General features: G+C 36.8%; 1 protein-coding gene across 8 annotated transcripts in view; it reads right to left on the reverse strand.

Moving 5' to 3' along the window:
* LOC127432571 (cAMP-specific 3',5'-cyclic phosphodiesterase 4D) overlaps positions 1–27,938 on the reverse strand; it is a 255,863-nt gene that overhangs the window by 4,722 nt on the left and 223,203 nt on the right. For all 8 annotated transcript variants that reach the window (XM_051683815.1, XM_051683814.1, XM_051683822.1 and 5 more), the window contains 8 exons: positions 21,220–21,332; positions 4,969–5,062; positions 4,680–4,855; positions 3,915–4,013; positions 3,406–3,570; positions 2,835–2,934; positions 261–415; positions 22–144 (listed from right to left, as the gene is read on the reverse strand). In XM_051683815.1, coding sequence (XP_051539775.1) covers positions 22–144; positions 261–415; positions 2,835–2,934; positions 3,406–3,570; positions 3,915–4,013; positions 4,680–4,855; positions 4,969–5,062; positions 21,220–21,332 — 1,025 coding nt within the window. The remainder of the gene's footprint in view (positions 1–21; positions 145–260; positions 416–2,834; positions 2,935–3,405; positions 3,571–3,914; positions 4,014–4,679; positions 4,856–4,968; positions 5,063–21,219; positions 21,333–27,938) is intronic.

Raw genomic sequence — 27,938 nt, forward strand, 5'->3', positions numbered from 1 at the left:
TAAAAAAGACAAACATCTTACTTGTATCCTATCTGAATAATTATCCAAGAGCAACACGCCAGAACTGGTGACCTTCTTCGTCTCCACCATCGTCTTCAGATCGGCCAGCAGGTTCATGTGTTTGGACATATCAGTAGCTAAGACCTTAAATAATGATAAACATAAACTGTGAGCTATGTTAAAGTAACCTTCATTTCAAAATTAAAATAATAAACCAAAACTTTATTTCAGAATACAACAATTAGGTCGGCAGAACGTACGATGTCTATGACCATCTTGCGCAGCGACTGTCTCTGTTTTTTGTTGAGGTTCTGAAAGATGTCACAGTTTTCCTCCTGCAGGAGTTTGAAGCCGACGGCAAGATGATGGTTTTCCAGCACTGATGCGTCATTGTACATGAGCGCCAACTCGGAGTCTGCAAATAAACACAAACACACACAAACATTAACAAAAACACTGACAATTCTGTAGCCTACTGCCTAAATGCTACCTGGACCCAGGGTTAATATACTTTTACATTTCTTCTTTAGTTCTTATTATATTTTATTTTCAATTTTACCTTTCAATTGATTTGTTTTCACTCTATGACTGTTTTAGTTGAGTTTTTTTCCCAGTGTTTTTTAGTTTCAGTATATTTATAATATAGTTTTTAAGTATATTTATATTTTTTATATCATTATTATATAGTTTTTATTATAGTTTTAGTATTTTAGGGCTGTTAATATTTTAACTCTTTTAACTCTAATATTTTTATTTTTTACTCTATTGCTTAGTTTTTTTTTTAAACATGAATATCACAAACATTTCTCTGACAACAAGACATAATATCTTATTATATGAACAACAAAAAAAATCATTTGTATTTTAGTTCATTTTGGAGTCCTGAAAATATATTTTAATGTCAGTTTTTCCAAATATGTTGTTTTCATTTAGTTTTTAGTTTATTTAGTTTTTGTTGATGATAGTTACACTTCCTTTACCCTGTAGTAATCCCACATCAGTGTGTGTATCTGCAAGCTTCTACTGTGATGGACACACACACATAGACTGTGCAACAAACAGTGACAGAACTCCATCACTGTCTATGAGAGATTACAGTGTGTGACGCCAGCAATGGTCTGCTTGTCACTCACACACACACACACACACACACACACACACACACACACTCTAAAGCCTCTCGCAGACAGCTACACACACCCATGTGGGCTGAATAGCATTTATCTGTCATATCAGTGCATCAGTTCCGCTTATGCCAAAATAGAGTTACATAAGCAGACGGCCGGTTGTGTGGCTTTTAAGACAGATGTGTGCCGCTCTTTCTGTCTTTCCAGAGCTGATAGATTTGGGCCGTCAATACACTGTCAGACTTATCTGCTCTTAAAGGGACAGTCCACTCAAAATTTGAAAGTTCAGTTTTTACTTACTCTCATGTTCTTCTAAATCTGTGTGACTTTCTTCAGTGGAACACAAATGGAGATGTTAGGCAGAATGTCAGCCTTAGAAAAACAATTCCCTTTTTTTTTTTTTTTTTTTATGGAAAAAAAAAAGATGCAATGAAAGTCAATGGCATTTAAACCTAAAATGTTGTCAAACATGTTCTTTTGTGTTCCATGGAGGAAACAAATGGTTTTACTAACTTCTTAGAGCAGTTCATTGTGGTGTGATCTGAAGGGTTTTAAAACCTTTTGAGCTTTGGGCATCAAAGTCAAGTTCATATATATTTTTATTTATAAAACAAAATTCTAGTCCTCAATGCTGATTGGTCAAATACAGTGCTAAAATACACAAAATTAGTTTTGTTTTTGTTTTTTTAGAGCTGTATAACGTTAACAAATGCGATATATTTAAAATGTTTAGCAAGTTAATTTTTATTTAACGCATTTACCAATTTTCACATCAGATTCTGACATTTTATTCAGGTACGTGTGAGTTCTAAACACTGGTTGGATTAGGGCAGAACCTTTGCGATGTGTCCAGGTCATTACACTGATGTATACACCACAAACACACACAACAGTGATACCGTGTCAATGCTCAAATGATGAAGCAAAGAACCTCTTAGCCTTATTTTATTGTACAAAACAAACCCAGATTGGACCTGTGAAAAGCTGCATTCACATGACTCACTGGAGTGAAGCATCAGCATCTCCATGTCTCCAACATCAGCACGTTGCGCTTCTGTTTTACCAGAGAACTCAGATGAAGTATCATTTAGGTGTGCAGTGCAAGCGCTCAGAGCAAAAGACATTTTCTGTAAGCGCTTTTCATGTGGAGTTCAAAACGGTGTGAATCATGGAAATGAGGCTGGACGATTGCTGTAGCAAAGTGGATATCCACTATTAATATAGTGGAGGATGAGAGTTATTTAATTAGTTCCTTCAATTAGTCAACCTCCCAATTACACTTTGGGAAACGTTTAATATTATTTGAATTGGTGCTATTTCAGTGCATTTTTATCTTTATACTGTGGGATAAATAAAACTTTAATGTTGCATATTGATTTATTTTCTAAGAAGGAACTAAATGCATTTCAACAGGAATAGAAGTAGATATAGTCAAATTTCAACACTTTTCAAATCTGCAAATAATTGCAATTAACTATGAAAAATCATGTAATTAAGTATTTTAATCAACTGAAAGCACTTGTTGTTTTATTATCTGTAGACAAAATGTTATTACATTAAAATATTTTGTGGCCTGATCTTAAAGTAGCCAAATACATTTCCATCAATGGTCTGATAATTCAATATTTTATCAAAAGTGGAATTGCTTGGATATGATTTGCAACACTTATTTTAAGAATTACCCATATATCCATAAAGAATACTTACTAGTGTTAATAAGGAACTGGTTCGAGACACCTGGGTGGTCTACGTCGTGAATTGCACTGGCGAAAATGGCAGCAAGAATTTCAAGGTCTGTGAAAACCGCCTGAAAGAGAGCGACATATGGATGTATGGTCAGTACTGGAGAGCAGATATTATCTTAGACCACATAACTCATATATAAGTCCAGCAAGTAGCACAAAAAGTCCTACTGAGTCAAGTGTGCATTAATTCCTAGCACACTTGAAAGGGTTTGTAGTATTTTATTTTTCCACAAAATCCCACTTATAAGTCAAGGTTTCTTGAAAAAAAAAAAAGTTGTAATTCAGTTTTTCATGACCATTTTCCACTCTCGCTCTCTGACACTTAAGAGTAAAACAGGCTGTTTTTGCTATTGTACCTTTAATATTTCTATTTGTAAATGACCCTTTTTCAATAACCATGCAGATATTGGAGAAAATCATTTTTGTAGCTTAGTTTCAATAAATGTTCTGAATGGACTGGGGAGGAATATTGTATTTCAAACTCTTATTTTCTATGATGTGTCCCTTTTAAATGGGCTAGCACCAGCTCTCACCTCCAAAGCAGGTGTGGAGAGCAGAACGTGTGTGGACTGGGTGACGTCAGCAGCATGAATGTTATTGTGATATGCAACGTCTGCATGGTAATGATCTTCTAAGGTCATCAGGTATGTTATGAAGGTGTCCAAGGGAATTTTAAATGTTTTAAGTAATTCTCTCTCCTGTGTGAAAGAAAACAGAGATATAAACATAAAAGTTAAACACTGAGTGAGAAAAAATATAGTTTTACAACGTTTTACTTGGCATTTAATTGGATTGTGAAAAGTTGGCTGTGATATTATTGGTTACTATTATCTGTCCTCGCCTACATGGCTTTGATTACATCAGCAGAAAAGAAAAGTTGTTTCAGAAGCTGAGAAATGTATTACATTTTGATAGTATTACATTTTTGGTCTTATAATAATGTGCACACAATAAGACCAGGAACATATGGTCAAGTAAATAGAGTCATGTTGTCTGTAAGGATGACTGCATCGCATTGGTCAATGTCTGTGATTGGCCTCACCTGAAATATAGTGTACATCATCACCGTTAAAGGCCTGTTGCCTGAAAACTCTGTGACTTTAAAAACATTAAGGCCCCATTTGTTTACGTCCTCCAGTTCCTGAAACAGACCAGCATAGCATTATTAGAAATTCAGTCCTTTTATCTGTGACATAACTACACCAATATGCAAAACACAATCAAACTAAATGTTGGTTTGGGTTGCGTAAGAGTTATACAATGTTGTAGAATGATCCAGGACTCCTTTAACAAATAGCCACATGAGTTTGAGGTAAAACTAAGATTGTATTTTAAATTAATCCACAATCGATCCTAATCCCCCACTGAAAAGCCTAGCTGCCAATGTCTTGTTCAGGCTGCTTAATTACCTTAAAAGAAAAGTTCACTCAAAAATGGAAATACTGTCATTGTTAATTCACGCATGTCATTCCAAACCCTTATGTTGTTCGTTTTACAATATAGTAGGGTCAGTCTCAACAGAATGACCATGCTGGTTGACCGTCTTCATGTTTAGACCCATGCTGTTCACTAATTTTACTTGTGAACAGCATGGTACCAAGCAGCATACTGTAAACTAGCATGGAAATTCATGCTAGTCCAAGCCGGTCTTTTCAGCAGGGTACATCATCCTATCCAATGCCAATTCCACGTCAACGGTCTTCAAGGTCTACAAAAGTCTTTGATCAGCTGCAATCAGGATTCAATTGAGATGATTGAGATTCAGAAGGGCTTGAAGGAGCTCTCCAAGCACGTCCCTTCGGCTCACCTTGGCTAAAGAGTCCTCCGTATCCGTTTTGACTCCAAAGCGAGGAATGTTGGAGTTGGTGAGGCTGGTGCTGTGCATTAGTTTTTTCACGCCGCTGATCTGACACATGGGCTTCTTCTTCTTGTCCTTCTCCTTCTGTGTCTGCGGGGAGGGCATCTCCACGTCATGCTGTTTGTCTGGAGGAGAATGAACAGGGAGGGGAGAGGAGAAACATACGTGACGCCCCAAACCTGATGACAACACTTGAGTCAACTGCATTTATCTGGGAGAGTTTTTGTGATTTGTTTACCTAAAAATGTGTTGGAGATGAACTCTGAGACCTGGTTACCAGATCTGCTCATCTCAGATAGGTGCGTTAACTCCCTGTTCAACATCCGCTTGAACTGTATAGATAGACAGATAGACAGACAGATGAGGAAAGAAATGACATTTTTTTTTTATTTAATTAGCCAATCAAGACAATAAATGAAATCAGTCAACTGAATTAAAAAATAAAATAATGAACCGAATTTTTAAATCAACTGTGTCCAAATCAACTAAATAAATGCTTTCAAATTAAAAAGATAGCTGAGATATTGAAGGTCAAATCCTCAAATAAAGTCATGTGAATGCTTTAGCAAAACAGACTGAAAAAATAAACTTAACATCTGATTCAATGTGCCATGAATTCAACCAATTTTTGTATAATTACAGTTTGAATAATACATAATGCATATTTTCACTAGTTCACGATAACTGACAAATATTTGCTTAATTTTCTAGAAAATGTTGAGATATAGACTTAAAACTAATGCTGGGTAAAAATATTAGATTTTTACGATTAATTGCAGTCTTCATTTCAACGATCCCAATATCAATACTTAAAATCTTAAAATCGATTGTTGACTTTTACTTCAAAGTTTACTTCAGTTTTAGTTTTGTTCATTATTATATCTATATCGAACTGCATAGATTAGCCCTAGTTGTTAATTTTTACATTTATATTTTTGTAATGTACCAAGTTAGAAGCTGAGAGATTTTTTTCAAAATGAAGTCAAATGGACATTATAAATGAAATAGAATACATTTAAAACGTATCAGAACCAAATCAAATCAAAGGCTTATGAACTGGAATCGAACCAAATTTGGGAAATCAGCCCTAGTTAAAACTGGATGAATTCTATAGTCCCAAATGACAGATCTAAATATACTTCTGTGTATCTTTTTATGTCAGATAAAACAAATGAGTTAAATATCAATAATACAACAAAACACTGTTAGAGATAAACAACTCTCTCTATATCAGTTTAAAAATGATTAACCTTTGGTATTTAAGACAAATAGCACACACACACACACACACACACAAAAAAGCATTTTTAAACATCGTACAGCTGCTGTCCTATATGGATCATCGTATAAAATATTCATCTGTGCTACTTTCCATACTATTTACATTTGTGGTGTACAACATATTTGAATATATCATTACATGACGACACAGAACCCTCAATTAAAGGAAGGTGAATACAACAAGACAAAGAGAGGCCAAATTAGATTGTTTTGTTCAAGTTGTTACTTCACAACCTAAATGTTTGTCCAAGCTACTAAACAAGATCCCCCATACAACGTCACATGGCTGAGGATCCATGCAGCCAACTTCAAAAATACCAGAACACTGTACCTTTATATATCCCCATGAGACAGAGCGCAAATAATTTGCTTCAGGCATTTTCGACAAAGACCCAGGCCAAAACAAACAAAAGCAAGAAACAAATCACTCCTAAATCCCTTAGATGTTGCGATTCAATGCTTAGTCCTTAGTCCAAACACAGCATCTCCAAAGCTGACACCAGATCAGATGGAGGTGCGATAGAGAGTGGCAGACATGGCTTGGCTTTGCTCCTCTGTGCCGCGAGAAAGATGCTGTTCTTCTCAACACCATCCAAAAATGGGACTGCTCGTATAATCAATGAGGCTCATGCCCTTGCCAGACAGCCAATCAGAGCTCATTACTGGGAGTGGGAGATGGGAGCTGAGCGCTCCGTGATCCACTGATGGAGGATAGAGCAGACCTTGGAGAATGAAGCTGTTTTCACAGCTCACCTTGTACCTGGTATAATCGTAAGAGCCGTGGTGTTCTCTTTTGACTCATCAGGGAAAGAGAACGTTCTCCTGGTGAGGTGAATGCACTCGCACTCTCTCACAAAAATAGTGATAGACCAATATATCAAGCCTATATATTATATTATAGCCAAGATATACTGACCAGGCCAATTAATCGGCAAATAATTGCGTGTTTTGTGATTATTGGTATTTGCTGATTAAAAATGCTTACCCGATATGGAAGCATGTTTTGTGTCAGGTCCAAAATATACATTGAAAAAAAAAAAAAAACATATTTTTGCAAATTAAGTAAATTATTTTGCAAATTAAGTACATTTAGCTGAAAAGGACATTCTGCATTGAATAAGTTAAAGCATGAACTTGAAAAATTAAGTAAATTCTACATTCAAACATGTAAAAATGAATGCTCTAGTTTATAAGTAAATACTATGTATGATTGTTTGTTATCTTTACAATGTGTCATCAAGTATCAATCCTAAAGTAGAAAACCTTGTCATATTTATTAGCTAATTTGAGTACATTTCACTGGTAAATAAACCCTAACCCTAAAATAAGTAAATTTACTCAACTTTTCGCATGCACTGGGCTTGAATAATGAATGAGCTTGCATGATTTTACTGTTTGCAAGTTTATTTACACTGTTCTTATTGTTAATTTTGTTATGTTTGATAACTTCTTGTTTTGTACAGTTTGAAGTTAATTTTCTACTCAAAATTACCCATTCATGATCAATAAAAAATCTGCTGATTGTCACCGTCATCATGTTTTGTGCACCAAGTGTTGAGGTCTGTGTGCGCAGCTCTGGACCATGTTTCAACCACCAGTAATGCAAAATAATGTTGTCTCACAGACTCCATGGCATGCATTAAGGTTCCCTGTGCAAGGCTTCCATATGTTATGTGGTACATGATTAAATGTGTTTGTAAGGAATGTTCAAAATGTGACATATGTCAACTAAGATTTTACTACGTTTACTACGTATTTGTTAGTAAATGTTACTGCATTTACAAAAAAACAGTAAAAAAATCCAGTCAAATTTACTAACTCACTTTAATCAATATTATGTCATGAAGTTAAATATATTTGACTTAATGTTATACCCATAAAATTTACTTAGAAAAACTGTGTGCAAAAAGTAAATCTTACTAGTAATTTTTTCAGTGTACTTGCAAACAATTTCTGTTTTCAAATATATTTCTTTCAAAAATTATTTCAGTAAATATTGTGCAAATTTCAATCATTTTGAATCACGCCATCCAGCAGTCTGATATTTCTGACTGACGGTCTCTTGCTTCTCACATAATAATGTCATTTCAACGCAAACCAACCAGACATAGCGGTCTATATATAACAGACTGATCAACAAGGCCAATAAATCGTCAAAAATGTAGGTGTTTTGAGATTATTGGTAATGGCTGATAAAAATGCTGATAAACAGAACTGGTAGCTTTCTCTTGTGTCTAGTCCAAAATCTACTGACATCAATCCTCAAACAATTTCTGTCTTCAAAACATTTTGATCAAAATATGTTTTTCGTGCATTTCGAGTAAATATTGTGCAAATTTCAGGAATTATGCGTAACTCTAAGTCCATGTCCACACTAATCCGATTTCGTTTAGCACCTCAGTTTCCTAACATTATTTTTTCCCAAACTATGCAGTTTTTGAGAGCGTTTCTGAAAGTCTTTGTTTTCGATGAAGGAAAACACCAGTCCAGTGTGGATGAGGGGCATAAACATTGCAAAATCAATATGTTTTCAAACTGAAACAGATTTATCAGTTTTAATCAGCTTTATATCAACCATTGGCCACCCTTCTCTAGATATCAGCATAAATAACAGCCATTATTGGTCAACCACTACACTATACTTGTAAAGCCTAAAAATGATTTAGCTCAATCATAAGGGCCAAAAAGGAGAAATATTTAAGCTGCTCAGCTTGTATTTTAGCACAAATATTGACACTGACCCAACCAAATCAAACTTTCTCAAATCAAAGGCTAATCAAAAGTGGGTGACTTTTTTTTTGTGTTCCTTTTTCACCCAATTTGGAATGCCCAATTCCCAGTGCGCTATTTATATATATTTTTAAGTCCTCGTGGTCGCGTAGTGATTCGCCTCAATCCAGGTGGTGGAGGACAAATCCCAGTTGCCTCCGCGTCTGAGACCGTCAACCCGTGCATCTTATCACGTGGCTTGTTGAGCACGTTGCCACGGAAACATAGCAGCGTGTGAAGGCTTCAAGCCATCCACCGCGGCATCCGCGCTCAACTCACCAAGCGCCCCACCGAGAACGAACCACATTATAGTGACCATGAGGAGGTTACCCCATGTGACTCTACCCTCCCTAGCAACTGGGCCAATTTGGTTGCTTAGGAAACCTGGCTGGAGTCACTCAGCACGCCCTGGGATTCGAACAAGTGAACTCCAGGGGTGGTAGCTAGCGAGCTACCCAGGCCCCTCAAAAGTGGGTGACTTTGATGATACTTGCAAACTGATCTGAAAGGAACAGAGCATGTCATAAACAATACAACAGCATTCATATGGAGATATGGACCCCCACTCGGGCTGCATCCAACCACAACACAAACCTTTCATGTAGCCATTGGTGATGTTCTCATTTGAAAAACAAATGGACAGATCAGTAGCTCTCTTATTAGAGCAATATCATTTGGCAGGATTTGTTTGGGGCTTATTTGAATATTTTACCACACAGCCTTGACATAGTTTTATCAGGAGACACTGTGGTGTATTGCGTCAAAACATTTCTTTATGCAAAGCAAAGCATTATGAGGCTCATATGGTTTCGTATGGATGTAAGTGTGAATTCCTAAAAGAGTGGATTACTAGAAGAGTATAATGACTAAACAGGACAAAAGAGAAACAATTCAAGACTGAACTGCTTCTTACTAAGAGGTGACCAAGGATTGAGACTTACTGCACAACACTTATAAGTACAGACAAAATGTGCAATAACTGATCTGACACAGCAACAATGTAAGCATGTAGCAGAGCAGAACTATTCAGGTATCTGTAAAGTTGCAAAATCTATAGGAAGATTCTGGGTTCAATACAAGTTAAGCTCAATCAACAGCATTTGTGGCATAATGTTATTCATCATATAATTATCACCAAAATAATTCTGACTCGTCCCTCCTTTGCTTTATAAAAAGCAAAAAAATGGAGGTTCCAGTGAGACACTTACAATGGACGTGAATGGGGCCAATTTCCAGAGGGTTTAAAAGCACAAATGTGAAACTTATAATTTTATAAAAGCACTTACATTAATGAATCTATTAAAACTTGTGTATTATTTAAGCTGTAAATGTGTTTAAATCATCGTTTTTATGGTTCTTTTTGGGTTTACGGCATTACATCGTCATGGCAACGAAGTTTTAAAATTGGACATAAATGTAATCAGAAAATTTTAGTAGGCGGTTTTATCACACTAAAATCATGTTAACATGCATACTGTTTACATCTTGTGGCTATACTTTTGAAAAAGTGAGTATTTTAATGTTTACAAATTGTCCCCATTCACTTCCATTGTAAGTGCCTCACTGTAACCGATTTTTGCTTCTTTTTTTTTAAAGAAAATGAGGGACGAGTCGAAATTATTTTTGTGGTAATCAATATTATGCCACAAATACTGTTGATTGAGCTTAACTTGTATTGGACCCATCATATTACTTTAATGACAATAAATTATCATTTAGCTAATTTGCGAGCTTGCAATCTGAACTGAGTGTGACGTAAGAAAAATACTGGACTGATGTATGATTAACGAATGAATGGCTCTAATGAGTCGGTTCTTTGCACTTAATCTGTCAATCAGATTCACCGAATCGCACTCACAAATTTAATTACATGATTCGAATCGGTCTGACTGTAAAGTAAGTGACATGTTTGAACCATAATCTATATAATGTTGAATCTAAAAGCTTATGCTGAAATGCTTGCAATTATTTGTGTAAACAAATATACATTTCTTTACAAAATTAGAATTTCTTTTAATTATTTGATTTTTTTTTTTATTATTATCAAATGCCCGACACACAAGGGGACTCCTTTAATACTGTTTCAAAAGCACCAGTTTTGATTTGCTTAGCATTTATTTGGTCACTACATAACTCCCATTCTACAATTTGTGTTATTACATAGTTTTAATGACTTTACTATTATTCTAAAATGTGAAAATTGTAATAATAAAGATTGAGACTTTTAAATGGTAGTGAACGTTCACTTAAAATTGAATAAAGATCAGGGTAGGGGGATAGAGAATGTTGTGCAAGAACAGAATCCTGCAGAAAGCACTGCCATATAGTACAGTGGATTATAAATAATTACAGACTAGAGTTAACTAGTGGGAATGTGGTCATGCTATAGGAAGAGTCTGGCTACATGTTGAGGCCAGTGTTATGTTGATGGAAAGGGTAGCACTATAGCAATGCAACATTTGATCGTATGGAACAAGAATAAAAACCTCTGACCACACCCCAAAATGTGCCAGGAGGTCTTTCATCCACGTCATCAGAGAGGCCATGCTATTTCTGGAGATCTAATTATCGCCTCATCAAGTTTAGCTCCATGTTTATTGGGAGCATGTACACTCATAATAACACATTCAATTCTTTTTTCTTTTTGAGAAAAAAATGTGCATGGTGCTTGCCTGTGCAAAACTCAAAGGCCATCTCGATGCTAGTACTGTATGTTGTGGGCATTGCAATAAGATGTTATGAATGTTAAGTACAAGTTAAAAGAGCCCACCTTCAAGTCTTTATGATATTCTAGTTTCTTGATATGTCTGTAGCATAACACTTTAATATTTAACATTAAGGGCATGTTCGAATCACTAACGCTAAGTATTAGTAATAGTGATGCTTTTTTAGGGATGCTGACAAATAAGGATTTCTGAGGTAATAAAAAGTAGAAATCTTTAAAAAAATCTAGTTTAAAACATGTGTCAAGTTTGTAGAAATGTAATCTTTGTGTTCATGTTGGTTTCACACAAAAAACATTTATAAAATGTTATACCAAAAAATTGATTTAGTGACATTTAATGAAATGTCATGTGGTATAACCATCAAAAAAGGTATTAAAATATTTTCCTTGCACCTTGAATACATAAGTGTACACAACCTAATCATTAATAAAAAATAAATAAATAAATATATATATATATATATATATATATATATATATATATATATATATTGGTTTTTTACAAATATCATGTGTTTTTGAGTCAAGAATTTCAAGTTTTCACATGGTTACACCATATGACCTGAACAAAAATGAGCCTTTTCATAAAATATAAAAATATCTGATATTCTTTTAAACCACATACATTCTTGAGGGTTCTTTTTTTAATTTTTTTTTTTTAATTAATATAATATTAATTAATAATTATTTTTTTGCAACCTACATGTTGGTTACACCATCAGACTTTCAGAGAAGTTTTTCAAAAATGTGTAATATTTTAAAACAATAGTTTCACTGCTTTTTTTTTTCTTTTTCGGAAGAAATAATAAAACTTTATTCTGCACTACTCACACAAATATTTCTTTTTACAAGAATTTTAGCTTTTAATGAGACTTTGATTTGTTTTTTTAACTATCTCCGTCAGTTGCACCACATGACATTTTTTACTTTCAGAAAAAGTATCAAAATGACTTTGAACTCAGTAATTGAAAACACTGTTTTTTGTGAATTGCATTTTTAATGTAATTATGAATAAATTAAAGGGGTCATGACATGAGCAATCAAATTTTCCTTGATATTTTGACAACAAGAATAAGATTATATGTTGATAAAAACATACTGTTTTAGAGTTTTAGAGTGTTTCCACCCTGCAAAAACGACTAGTTTTGAAATCGGCTATATTGTGACGTCACAATTTACTGTCATTTGCAAAGTCCCCACCTCCACAACATACGTAATTGTCACGGCTGGATAGTTAACAGAGAGAGAAAGTAGCTGGGATACTGCAACACTGGAAGTGGTAATATTGCTTTTAACCAACAAAAACAGTAAAGTTAGGTCCCCATACATTGTGTTAATAATTCAAACTGATTCAAACGAAGTTCCTGAGCGTATAAATTTGGGAATAAATATTTGGATAGATACATTTGTCAGCTGTTTTTAATCACAAAATAAACCATGATCATGACTTCAAAGGAGAGTGGATCATGTTTATTACATGGTTACTTACCAAAGAAATACGGTACATAATTCTTTACGAAAATTGATTTGAGATTAAATTATTTAAATATGGCAGAAGAATGCAGAGTGCAACAGAAAACAATGGTGAGGTGTATGATAGTAAGGCTGCCTGCTTTCTCATCTGTCTCATATTAGACATGATCTCCCACATTTTGACCTAAATGAACACATTGGGACAACCATTTTCCCGTATTTAAGTGTTGAATTTATCGAGGGTGATCCCCTCCCCTGGTCAACCGGCGAATCATTCGAGGAAGATTCCCCAGCTGGCGAACAAACGGGAATCCCCAGTTCAACCAACCCTTATAACACTCTCCCTAAAGCACGATACACAATTATTAACCCTTCACATATGCAGCTTGTGTTCGACTATTTTCACTGTTTAAATAGGATTATTTTATCACCAGATCTTGTATGCCTGATAAGTACTGGGGAGAAAAATGTGATGATTTTGTTCAATTTTATATTGTTATGACAGTTTACAACTGTTTATAGTGTGTTTGTGTGCTTTACATAAATTGGGACATATACTGTAGCTATCAATGATTGCCTGAACTGAGTGCTTTTACTGTAGAATGATTTCGTAAATTTGCTTGCAAGTTCTCATTCTTTCATTCTTGGAAAATATAGTTCCAAACATGTAATGGCGGGAGGGCAACTGCTTTTCAACATTGTTAGCCAATCATAACAGCTGGCATGTCTTAAAAGTGAAGTACACAGAAACCTGAGCGATTCAGACAAGAGTGCCAAAGACAGGGTAGAAAAAGGTCATGTAATACTACATACTTTCCTAACATTGTAAGTGAACCTCAAGGAAGAAAATAAAATTAAAACAAATATGCATATCATGACCCCTTTAATAGATCCGGACAAAAATTAAATAAAATGTCACTTCATAGTCGTCGTAATATATCCAAATCAATTTGACCGCTACTTAATGCATCCAATATTTTTAACAATTTAGAAGCACAACTGATTACAAAGCTTAAATTCGATATTAGGTTTTATGTTAGTTAACGTATGTACAAATTTAAAACAATGTCATATTTCCCACTAGGGCTGGGCGATAGGATGTTGTAATCAGATATCGACGATATCTGACAAATACACCGATGCCGATTGCGACACTCACTGACAGACGATGATCGCAATATCAGAAAATTACAACACCATGGAGCTGGGAAGTCACCAAATATACTAAATCTCAGCACAGGGTTTGAAATTAGCAGCCGCCAAATGCGGGTAGCCTGTATCATGTGCATTGCAGGCAATTTTGCTCATCTACCCAGCACTAGCGGGCTAACTGTAAAACGTCTCGGAATGACGGAATGACACATGACGAGGAATGCTGTAAAACACAAAGACAAGCACTTGAAGAAAAACAATATAATATTTTGAAGAACAGATGACAGAAAAGCGCGTGTCTGATTCGCAGTTTGTTCAGAGGCCTGCAGCAGGAGTGTATCTCGTGGAACACACGCATGTAAAGAGTTCTCACTCTTTCTTTTCTATTTCAGTCAACTGAAAACTGTTTGCAAGAATAGTGCTGTCTATGGGAATGCTGCAAATGACCTCAGACATTCTCAATTGGTGCTTAAAGTTTATTTTGTTTATTTCCACGGAGCGGTTCGTGCATAACATGCATTGTGAAGTGTGAATGCAACTCTAGTCTACAGGTTCACTTTATAGCCTATAGGACATGTGTATACAACGTAAACAAGTTCACCTTGAACCTAAAATTGATTTATATTTTAAATATAGTTATTATTATCTTTATTATTATGTTTTCATTTATAATTGTCTTTCGATCTTAACTTGTATTAGTAATTTTCCATCTGCTGGAGACTGATACTTGCATGACGGCAAAAAGAAGGGTGCTTATATTTCGACTTTGTTATTCATATCGCTTTTTCGTTTTGTTTGAAATGCAATTTGAATTTAGAAATATTTTGGTTTAAGTTTTTTGTGTTTCATTACATAAATTTATATCAATAAAGCAAGAATATTCACCGATTCCTCGGCAGGAGGGTTGACAATGTTCCCGGATATTGCAATATTTTTTAAATAAAAATATATTTATGGCATATTGCCAGCCCTAGGTCCCACATCACATAAGACAGTCCTGCGCACACTGGACAGACAATAAGGCTGCATACTTAGGATAAAACAGCATATTAAATGTCTGTATTGTGCATATAAAGGACATAATAAAATAAAGGAAGGCTGTAAGTTGTAAGGCAGCTCTTTAGTGATTAGAGCAGAGCCTGTGGGTTTCTGTGAAGAAGTCTGATGAATTCTGTCAGAGTCCGAGGTCTTTAGTCGAGCAAGCTCAGGCCTGGTGTGGCTTTGATTAAAGCCGTCGGCGGACTCTTTGAGTATCATAAAATGTTTCGTGCATTGTGGTCTTCACTTCAGAAAGGACCAATGATGCGCCAGAGGCTTTACCACAGCACGCGTGCAGGATCCAAGTCGCTCAAAAACCCACTGGCCACAGATACTTCCACCCCATACCCAAACCACCCCTCACCCCCCTCCACAGCCCATATGTCTCCTTGTCTTTCAGTATGGACTCCATTTAGGTTTCTGTGCACTGGCACCAACAGACCTCAGGCCCCAGAATCCACTGGGTGTGGTGTTTCATTGAAGGGAAATTGGGAACTTGGGTAACTCCAGATTTACTAGAATAGGAAGTCTTTCACTTTTAAAAAGATACTGACATATAGAACAACAGAACAAAAATGTACAATTTAAAGTTGGAGAGGGTGGGTTATAAATGACTCTAAAACTAAAACCAGTGGTGAGGAAGTTACTTTGAAACTGTAGCTTGCTAAGCTACAAGCTAATAACATAAAGAAGCTAAACTACAAGCAACCAATTAAAAAAATAATAATAATTATATAGCTAAACTACATAATCCTAAAAGGAGAAGCTACACATATTGAAGATACTTAAGGGAGCAATATCTCTGAAACTATATCACATTACATAAAAAACATTTCACAGATCACAGCAGTATTTTCTATTACAAAAACAATGAGGATCTCAATTTAGGTGACAGAATAAAGCTTGAATTACTCTATAATAAAATACAGTAATTAAATAATAAACAAACAATTATAACTTAATGTATATATCTGAATATAAAAACAGTGATAAACAGCAGTATTTAACTTCAAAGTAATGTTCTAGGTTCAATACTAGTTAACATCAGTCTACAGAATTTCAACTTGTCCATTGTTTATTTAAAAAAAAAAAAAAAAAAAAAATTGGGTCACAGTGAGGTCATTTACAGGTCAATGTCGTCATTTACAAGGTTTATCTGTATTACGTCGTCATGACAACTAAATTGTAGTATTTAATTTAAATACACAGATAAGGTTAGGAAGGGATTTGAACTAAAATCATGTTAACATGTATATGTTTACATCTTGTGCTTATACTTTTGAAACTGTATTTTAAATGTTTATGTCTAGCTCCGTTCACTTACATTCTAAGTGCCTTACTGTAACTGTGAGTTAGCTTTTTTTTTTTTAAATAAACATGGGGTCAAAATGATTTTTTGTGGTTATCAACATTACGCCCCAGTTCAATCAAACCACTGTGTCTTTAAAAGTGACTTTGGCACAGTGTGTGCTATTACTTTTCTAAGCAATTATTCTTATGATTTCGCCTGCCGGATAATAAAACAGGTAAACAAATGTCATAAAAAGGGACTTGAGTCATATCTAGAGACCAGAATATCATAGAGACTTGAGGGTGCTTTCTTTTGGCTTGAGCCAGAAATTATGCACCTAGCAACCAATCAACAATAATCAACATTAAGCCCCAAATGCTGTCGATTGAGCTTAACTTGTACTGAAAACAGAACATTCCTTTAACACAATATTATTTTGCTACAGAAATGGTCTCCATCTATCAAGATATTAGATTTTATTGAATTTCCACAAAAAAATATAATGCAACGGGACATAACCAGTGACATTCATACATCAAACGATTGTACAGCAGTGAATCAAAGCGCTAAATAATGGAATGTATGTAACTTATAAATGCTTGATTGCAGTTGAGACAGAAAGAGATGCAGCTGCATGTCTAAACTGGCCTAGGCACAGCATCACAGTGTCCTTATAGATGTATGAGGGTTTAAATGTTTCTACACAGCAGACAGACTATGACCTACTATTATACTGTGTGTGCTACCAGACTCATCAAAACGTCAAACCCAAACTGACCACACAATTGATGAGGTCGACTAGATGATCCAGATTTTTTTCTTTTATTTTTACAGTAGCTTTCTCAAATTGCCAGTTCTTTTTTGTGGGGACTATTTTTGACTAATTTATCAAAACACGTTTTAACGTTTCAGGTTTACGATCCAAAAGAAGCATGCTTGGACAGAGAAATACAATGAAGCTGTAATGTTTGCTAGTGGACCTCATTAACCTTTCCGTAGGATGTCTTTGTGCTAAATGTTGCGTGTGTATTTGTGCGTGTGTTTTGTCTGCGTTGCCTCCCAGCCCACTGCAGGGCTCAATTTGTCTGTGTTTCCATGACGACGGCAAGCATGTGGCATCTTGCACAAGCCTGTTTGTCTGCGCTGTGACAGGGAGAGCGTGTTGTTGGTGTGTGTGTGTGTAGGTATTCCGTTCATCAGTATGCAGCGTGGCAGGCCTATGCCGGTGATTTGGGAGCATGCTCAGTACATTCAAAAACAAACCCTGAAAGAGGCGGGAGAGACAGAGGGGCCGTGAAGGAGTGGTGTTTTGATTGGTCCAATGAGACAAAATGTCAAATGTCTCACACATAGAAGAAATCGTCCCCTAAATATACACCTGAAGTGACATCATAATAAATGTTTGTTTACACAGAGAACGGTGATGCAAATCAAGCCATTGCTCAGAAATGAACTGGGCTGCTTAAAAGCACAGCAACACACATTGAATGAAAACACCCTAGCAAGCACTTAGAACATCCTTGCAACACTCTAGCAAGCACTTAGAACCCCTTAGCAATACTCTAGCAAGCACTTAGAACCCCCTAGCAACACTCTAGCAAGCACTTAGAACCCCTTAGCAATACTCTAGCAAGCACTTAAAACACCCTTGCAATACTCTAGCAAGCACTTAGAACCCCCTAGCAACACTCTAGCAAGCACTTAGAACCCCTTAGCAATACTCTAGCAAGCACTTAGAACACTTTTGCAACACTCTAGCAAGCACTTAGAACCCCCTAGCAATACTCTAGCAAGCACTTAGAACCTCCTAGCAATACTCTAGCAAGCACTTAGAACACTTTTGCAACAGTCTAGCAAGCACTTAGAACCCCCTAGCAATACTCTAGCAAGCACTTAGAACACTCTTGCAACACTCTAGCAAGCACTTACAACCCCCTAGCAATACTCTAGCAAGCACTTAGAACCCCCTAGCAATACTCTAGCAAGCACTTAGAACCCCTAGCAATACTCTAGCAAGCACTTAGAACCCCCTAGCAACACACTAGCAAGCACTTAGAACACCCTTGCAACACTCTAGCAAGCACTTAGAACACTCTAGCAATACCCTAGCAAGCACTTAGAACACTCTAGCAATACCCTAGCAAGCACTTAGAACACTCTAGCAATACTCTAGCAACCACCCATAACACCCTATCAGTGCTCTAGCAACCACCCATAACACCCTAGCAATGCTCTAGCAACCACCCATAACACCCTAGCAATATTCTAGCAACCACTCATAACACCCTAGCTATGCTTTAGCAAGCACTTAGAACACTCTAGCAATATTCTAGCAACCACTCATAACACCCTAGCTATGCTTTAGGGTTGCTAGGGGTTGCAACCCCTCTTGCAACACTCTAGCAAGCACTTAGAACCCCCTAGCAATACTCTAGCAAGCACTTAGAACCCCTAGCAATATTCTAGCAAGCACTTAGAACCCCCTTGCAACAATCTAGCAAGCACTTAGAACACCCTTGCAACACTCTAGCAAGCAATTGGAACACTCAAGCAATACTCTAGCAACCACCCATAACACCCTAGCAACGCTCTAGCAAGCACTTAGAAAACTCTAGCAATATTCTAGCATCCACTCATAACACCCTAGCTACACTTTAGCAAGCATTAGAACACCCTTGCAACACTCTAGCAAGCACTTAGAACCCCCTAGCAATACTCTAGCAAGCACCAAGAACACCCTAGCATCATGGCAGTGAGTTTTACATGGGCAAACACCACTTACATTTTCTTTTACAAATTTTTACCTAAAACTACAATATTTAGAGAGGACTTTAAGCTACTGTCAATCGTAATAATCAGGTTTTGGTGTGTTTACGGAAACCATAAGGGAGGTCATGTGCTTCACCAGACCGTGACCTGAAACCAGCTTATCATGTCCTAGAAAGGGCTTTTTCAATCTATTCAGCAATAAAAGCTGATGGTGTTTTGGTGAGGTTATATAATCGTGTGCCACTGTAAACATACTTTTGGTCAACATGCTCACAGATGACAAGCTGGTGAATGATTGCATGTTAGCAGAATAAATCAATAGTAATATGAATAGTTAAATGTAAACATTGCCTAATACTGGGATAAGAATGTGTTTCAAACATGCATCCTTCAAGTTATGGTTACGGTAGTTACGGTAATGATACAATTCTACTGTAAGGTTTAAAATGCTTTTTAAACTGCCAAATACCGCAACATTACAATGTATAAATGCTACAGCCCATTAGATTGTATTATTTCCCCTTTTCAATTTTTTTATACTTATTTAATTAGTGGCACTTGGTAATGCAAGCATCACATTTACAATTGCTTATACTAAGTGTTAAGGATTTGAACAAACCCCTAAATGCCGAAGTATACTTCAGTTGTCTGCATGCCGCTATGTCTCGTATGCAGTGTGCGTGATGTAAATTTCATAATGTGCACAGTCCGTGCAGCCCAATATTTCTATACACGTGGACATTCCACATCTGTGCACATCGTTTGCGAAGAGCATCATGAAGCAGTCGTAGTGCGCATACGTATGAGCCATATGGGGTCAGGTTTAAAAGCGTATACTTTGAAAGGCTGAGCGCTAGAATCGAACACAGAGTATACCCAAGCCTTAACTCTAAGCATTAATCTTTGGTGCATAACTCGTGCCATATGCAATTTTTTGCTTCGGACATTCATCATACCTGAAGTGATCAGAATTAAAAATTTGCCTGGCAGATGATAAGGAAAAAAAACCCATAGTGTTAAAATGAAGGAGGGATGCAAGCCATATCTAGAGACCAGAATCTCATATAGACTTGAGGGTGTGCTCTTGATTTGGGCTTGTAAGCAATGATCCAGAACAACCAAGTAACTACCTAGCAACCCCCCCTGAACACCCTAGCAACCCCATTGCAACCACCCAGCATCATAGAAGCCAGTTTTGAACAGGCAAGCACCACTCAAGCACCACTCACAAGCATTATATCATACAGTCTGTATGAGAAATATGATCCATGACTTTCAATAACAATGGCACCCCCCCCAGGTTTTTCTGATACCTGCAATAACCACATAAAACAAAACAAGATCTCTGCCCCATATTTATCTACCAATACCCACCCCCAAACATCCCCTAAAACAGAATAACAAGGAAGGTTTGGTGGAGACTGCAGTCCTGAGCACATCGCCATGCCACATTAAAAAGTGTCTATGTGGTCATCAGCAATGCTAAGCAATCTGACCTCAACAGAAGCCCCCCCCCAATACAATTCAAATGACAATGAGCCTCTAAATAATCAATTCCAGCATATATGCACACAGACACATGCATGCATAAACACACACCAGCGTAAAGGACACTGCCAGTTGTAATCACATTCTATGGCATCAAGCATTTCAGGTTTTATACTGTATGTTGTGGAAACGTGCCAAGCCATTAGATGAGCATGTCTTATCAAATGCCTGACTCACATCCCTGCACATACATGGGTAGTGTGTATACATCTCCCAGAAACTGCAACCCCCATCTTGGCTCGACGCTACCTGATAACGTATGTCGTCTGCAAGCCAATAGCCCAGCCAAATTGCACCAATTACCTGAACTCCCCCGGGTGGCGGTAATGACATTAAGTCGAGGGGAAGCCCTCAGTCTAGGGTGATGTAAACCTTCGCTCCCTGGAGAGGGACGCAAGCGGAAAAAAAACAAGCTTGAGGCAGTAAGTTTAAGGGTGACTCACCTTGTTGGAGGCCATCTCGCTGACCGAGTGTCGGGTCTGCACGGTCTCCAGCTGGTCCAGGCACCAGTCCAGCTCCTCCAGGGTCTCGGTGGCCAGCTTCTGGTAGGCCTCCTCTGGAGGGAGACAGGGGAGGGCATGGTCAGTTTTGAGGCGTTTGACCGGGCTAGCCGAGGCTTCCCGGACATCGTCCATGTCATAGACAGCCATGTTGGGATTTCCACATGGGTGACTCTTCATAATGTGCTGAAAAGCTCCCCTATGAGGAAAAACAGGGCTGAAGGATCAAATATTAGTTGCTCCTTGCCCTCAAAAAGCTTCTTGTATCTCCTTAGCCAGTCAACAATAGAGCTGGAGTCCAGAAGAGACAATAAAACAGAGTTACACCGCTGGCAGTCCAGCCATGCAGGGCTCCTGGTGTAGAACGCACCAGAGCCCCATGCTCCTATAAAACAAAGCATATACACACAAACACAGAGAGTCCTTTCTCAATCTGCTTTATTGATCTGGAGTCAGCTTCCGTAACTATTCCATTTCCCTACATTGTGTCCTCCACATGTAGTTAGAAAAAAAACATGAACTCCAGAAGTCTTCAAGCTGACATTCTCTAAAAAATAAGAGAACAAATGCAAAAGACCCCTAGCAACTGTCACTGCTTTCAAACCCCAGTCAGAGATCCCGACCCTTGTATATGAAGCGTCTGGCTTTGCTGAGTTTTCCTGGAGAGCCTGCACGCCAGCAATATCCACAGTCATAAAAAAGAGCATGCACAAGCGACACAGTGAGAGAGCGGCACAGAACCTCAGCTACACAGACATGACATAGGGAGGCATTGCTTTACACAAACATGAGCAGCTTCCTGTAAAACCACAAACCTACAGAGCTGAAGAGCACGACGCAGTAAGAGCTGAAAGATCCGGAGTGGAGCTATGGAACTGGATTCATGTACACTCTGCTGTCAGCAAAAACAGGCCTGATCTCTGTTACAAATGTGTAAATTAAAAATGCATACTGTAGTTCTGTCTAGAATTTCACCAACATCTGAACGGTATATCAAATTAACCACAACATATGTTGGTATACGGCACATGTTGTTGGATAAATAAATGGTACAATTAAAATTACAGATTTTATCTGTTTTATTTTTATTTTTTTAATTGTACCATTTATTTATGTAATATATATATATATATATATATATATATATATATATATATATATATATATATATATATATATACACACATATACATACACACAGTTGAAGTCAGAAGTTTACATACACCATAGCCAAATACATTTAAACTCAGTTTTTCACAATTCCTGACATTTAATCATAGAAAACATTTCCTGTCTTAGGTCAGTTAGGATCACTACTTTATTTTAAGAATGTGAAATGTCAGAATAATAGCAGAGAGAATGATTTATTTCAGCTTTATTTCTTTCTTCACATTCCCAGTGGGTCAAACGTTTACATACACTTTTGTTAGTACTTGGTAGCATTGCCTTTCAATTGTTTAACTTGGGTCAAACATTTTGGGTAGCCTTCCACAAGCTTCTCACAATAAGTTGCTGGAATTTCGGCCCATTCCTCAAGACAGAACTGGTGTAACTGAGTCAGGTTTGTAGACATCCTTGCTCACAAACGCTTTTTCAGTTCTGCCCACACATTTTCTATCGGATTGAGGTCAGGGCTTTGTGATGGCCACTCTAATATCTTGACTTTGTTGTCCTTAAGCCATTTTGCCACAACTTTGGAGGTATGCTTGGAGGTGTCATTGTCCATTTGGAAGACCCATTTGCGACCGAGCTTTAACTTCCTGGCTGATGTCTTGAGATGTTGCTTCAATATAACCACATAATTTTCCTTCCTCATGATGTCATCTATTTTGTGAAGTGCACCAGTCTCTCCTGCAGCAAAGTACCCCCACGACATGATGCTGCCACCACATGCTTCACGGCTGGGATGGTGTTCTTTGGCTTGCAAGCCTCACCTTTTTCCTCCAAACCTAACGATGGTCATTATGGCCAAACAGTTCAATTTTTGTTTCATCAGACCAGAGGACATTTCTACAAAAAGAAAGATCTTTGTTCCCATGTGCACTTGCAAACTGTAGTCTGGCTTTTTTATGGTGGTTTTGGAGCAGTGGCTTCTTCCTTGCTGAGCAGCCTTTCAGGTTATGTCGATATAGGACTCGTTTTACTGTGGATATAGATACTTGTCTGCCTGTTTCATCCAGCATCTTCACAAGGTCCTTTGCTGTTGTTCTGGGATTGATTTGCACTTATCGCACCAAACTACATTCAACTCTAGGAGACATAATGCGTCTCCTTCCTGAGCGGTATGATGGCTGCGTGGTCCCATGGTGTTTATACTTGCGATCTATTGTTTGTACAGATGAACGTGGTACCTTCAGGTGTTTGGAAACTGCTCCCAAGGATGAACCAAACTTGTGGAGGTCCACAATTTTTTTTCTGAGGTCTTGGCTGATTCCTTTTGATTTTACCATGATGTCAAACAAAGAGGCACTGAGTTTGAAGATAATACATCCACAGGTACACCTCCAATTGACTCCAATTAGCCAATCAGAAGCTAACTGGCTAATTGCCTAAAGGCTTGCCATCATTTTCTGGAATTTTCCAAGCTGCTTAAAGGCACAGTTAACTTAGTGTATGTAAACTTCTGACCCACTGGAATTGTGATATAGTCAATTAAAAGTGAAACAATCGGTGTGTAAACAATTGTTGGAAAAATTACTCATGTCATGCACAAAGTAGATGTTCTAAACGACTTGCCAAAACTATAGTTTGCTAATATGAAATCTGTGGAGTGGTTAAAAAATTAGTTTTAATGACTTCAACCTAAGAGTATGTAAACTTCTGGCTTCTACTGTATATATATCTACACACACAGTATGTGTGTGTGTGTGTGTGTGTGTGTGTGGTATCAGCCATAATTTGCATTTAAATTATGTACTAAATAGTTAATCATCTTTTTCTGTAAAATGTAAAGATGAAAAATGTAAGGATGCACAATATATCAGTGATTATAGTGGTATCTGCTTTGATTAGCATTTTTTATTATCTGTATCTGTATAATAGTTATTAATTTTTTTCTGTACAAATATAAATATATAAAATAATATATATATCAAATGTAAATACATTTTTTTTTTTTAAATACAGAGCATTAAAAAATAAAAATGTAAGAATGCACATTATATAGGTGATTATATTGGTATCTGCCATGATTAGCATTTTTTATCTGTATCGGTCTGAAAGTTGGAAGTATATGACGGCAGACCTTACTTTTACTAAGTCAAGTCATCATTTTTATTTGTATAGCGCTTTTCACAACACACATCGTTTCAAAGCAGCTTTACAGAAATCATGCTTTAGCAGAAAATGAAACTGTAATATCTATAAAATCTTAGAGCCATCATTGTGTAGTTTGATTAAATATGATTGTAAATTGAGTATATAAATAAATAATTAAATAATAAGTGTATTTAGAACCCCAGTGAGCAAGCCGAAGGTGACTGTGGCAAGGAACACAAAACTCAATAAGATGTTGGTTAATGGAGAAAAATAACCTTGGGAGAAACCAGGCTCACTGTGGGGGCCAGTTCCCCTCTGGCTAAACAGCATAAATATATTTCCAATATTAGTTATTTGTGTGCAATGCAAGTCATAGTTGAAATGTGCAAACTAAGTAAGTGTTAAGGGTCAGTGTTTAAACAAAGATTTTGTATGAACTGTAAGATTAATGACTAATGTCTTTGAAGTCAATCCTGGATTAGCTGCAGAAGTTCACATAGATGCATTTTCCTTTGTTAGTTGGCTGATGAAGGCTTTTCTTGGCAATTAATTGATAGGCTATGTATTTCATTTCAAGAGTGTAGTCCATCAAAAGACAAAGATGATGCAGGCACAGATCAATGTAGTGCATCGCAGTTCAACCGGCAGGTCATTTTGGTGAGGTTTAGTGGGGTTCATATTAAGTCCAAGGTTCAGGCAGTGGCATATGAAGTATCCGATGTCTTACAGTCAGAGTTGGCATCAGTTCATCCTATAAAGTCCATCATAAAAGACTGAAGTGATGTCTGGCTAGCACCGAATGTAGTATGTCATCATCACTCAGCGACATGTAGCAGTGGAGTCTGACACCAAGCAGGAATGGAGCTGGATCTGGCCGGCTCTGGTAACGTCGGGATATGAATCCCGTGGTTGAGACAGGGAAACAAATAGAATAATATTAGCATAGATGCCATTCAATTTATTGTAGATTTATAGATTATGAGAAATTTTTCTGGTTCCAGCAGACCTAACTAAAGCAGCCTAATTGTGAGTTGATGGATAAATTAGGTGTATGCCTGGCTAAATAGATGAGTCTTTAGTCTAGACTTAAACTGAGTGAGTGTGTCTGCATCCCGAATAGTGTTAGGAAGACTTTTCCATTGTTTAGGAGCCAAATAGAATATCTTACATAATATCTCCTTTTGTGGATTTTGATATTCTAGGAACTATTAACAGGACAGAATTTTGTGATCGTAATGAACGTGATGGAATATAGCATGACAGAAGAAATTTGATTTTCAAAGGACAGATTGGTATCAAATATAACACCTAAGTTCTTCAATGTAAAAGACAATGTAACAGTACATCCATCAAGAGTCAAATTATATTTTAGCAGCTTATTTTTAGAGGTTTTTGGTCCAGTAATTAGCATCTCTGTTTTGTCTGAGTTGAGTAGAAGGAAATTTCTGGCCATCCAATCTTTGATTTTATTGATACACTCTGCTAATTTGGAGAATTATGAAATTTCGTTGGGTTTAGAAGAAATATAAAGTTGGATGTCGTTGGCATAACAGTGGAAACTTATTCCAAGATTTCTGATAATATCTCCCAGGGGAAGCATAAATAAGGAGAAAAGCAGAGGCCCTAAAACTGATCCCTGTGGCACTCCATACTTAACTTTTGTTTGATTTGACAATTCCTCGTTTACACATAAAAAGTGGTAGCGGTCTGTTAAATAGGACCTAAACCATGCTAATGCAAGTCCACAAATGCCAACGTAATTCTCCAGCATATTCAAGAGAATGTCGTGATCTATGGTGTTGAAGGCAGCACTAAGATCTAAAAGCACTAGAAGAGAAATGTAGCCATGATCAAATGATAAGAGCAAGTCATTTGTAACTCTGATAAGTGCAGTCTCTGTACTGGTATGGGTCTAAATCCTGACTGAAATTGTTCACATATACAATTTCTCTGTAGAAATGAACATAGTTGGGAGGATACTACATTTTCTAGAATTTTCAACATAAATGGGAGATTTGAAATTGGTCTATAATTAGCTAATTCTCCAGGATCAAGCTGTGGCTTCTTAATAAGCAGTTTGATAACTGTCATTTTAAAGTTTCTTGGGACATGTCAAAAGGATAGCGAGGAGTTAATAATATTAAGAAGAGGTTCTGAGATTACAGGGAATACCTCTTTTAAGAGCTTAGTTGGTATTGGATCTAACATACATGTTGTGGCTTTTGATTTTTTTATACATTTTGTTAGCGCTTCATGAACTATGTCATGAAGCTGCTCATGAGGAAAATTATGAGACACTGTTTTCTGAGGTGCTGTGACTGTTACTTGCATAATTCCAATTTTATTTCTGATGATTTCTATTTTATCAGTAAAACATTCATGAAGTCATTACTATTGTGCTGCGATGGAATATCTGGTTCAGTCAAGGCTTTATTCCTAACCGATTTAGCCACAGTACTGAATAAACACCTAGGATTGTTGTGGTTATTTTCATATTATTTTCTATGTTTGCTAAAATATGCTGACCTGGCAGCTTTTAGTGCCTGTCTGTAGCTACAGACACTATCCTTCCATGCACAGCAAAATACCTCTAATTTTGTTTAGAGATGAGGTAATTATCTGAGATTCCATCGCTCTGCTGTAGAATTTCTATAGTATCAACATCAACTCCATATGATAGAATTAAATCTAGCGTATGATTATGGTGATGAGTTGGTCCTGTCACATTTTGTCTGACTCCAAGAAAGTTGAGAATAGCGATAAATGCTAATCTCAATGTGTCATTTTCATTATCTTTGTGAATGATGAAGTCACCAACAATTAAAGCTCTATCTACAGTAACTACTAGATCCAAGGAAATCAGAATACGGCCCGGGTGATCTATATACTGTAACAAGGGCAAAAGACGACAGAGATTTTTTATTTGTATCTGACGGTGTCACATTAAGCATTATTAGTTCAAAAGACTTAAAATTATATCCTGTCCTCTGAGTAACACCAAACACTTTACTGTAAATTGTAGCAACTCCTCCTCCTTGACCCTTCACACGAGGCTCATGTTTATAACAATAACCTGGGGGAGTAGATTCATTTAAACTAATATATTAATCCGGTTTAAGCCAGGTTTCAGTCAAGCAGAGCGCATCCAAACTATGATCTGTAATAATTTAATTTACAATTAGTGTTTTGGTTAAAAGAGATCTAATGTTTAGTAGCCCTACCTTTATATGATGTTTATCTTCATTATTATTATTATTATTTTTCTAAAGTAGTTCGGGGAACAGACACAGTCTCTATATGATATCTAGGTGATACAGTCTTTATGTGTTGTAATTTATGTGACCTGTGTGACGTCTCAAGGCAGCTAGCAGATGTTCAGATTAACCAGTTTGTCTGCTTCCTGA

This window comes from Myxocyprinus asiaticus, chromosome 42, assembly GCF_019703515.2.
Source record: "Myxocyprinus asiaticus isolate MX2 ecotype Aquarium Trade chromosome 42, UBuf_Myxa_2, whole genome shotgun sequence".
Taxonomy (NCBI): Eukaryota; Metazoa; Chordata; class Actinopteri; order Cypriniformes; family Catostomidae; genus Myxocyprinus; species Myxocyprinus asiaticus.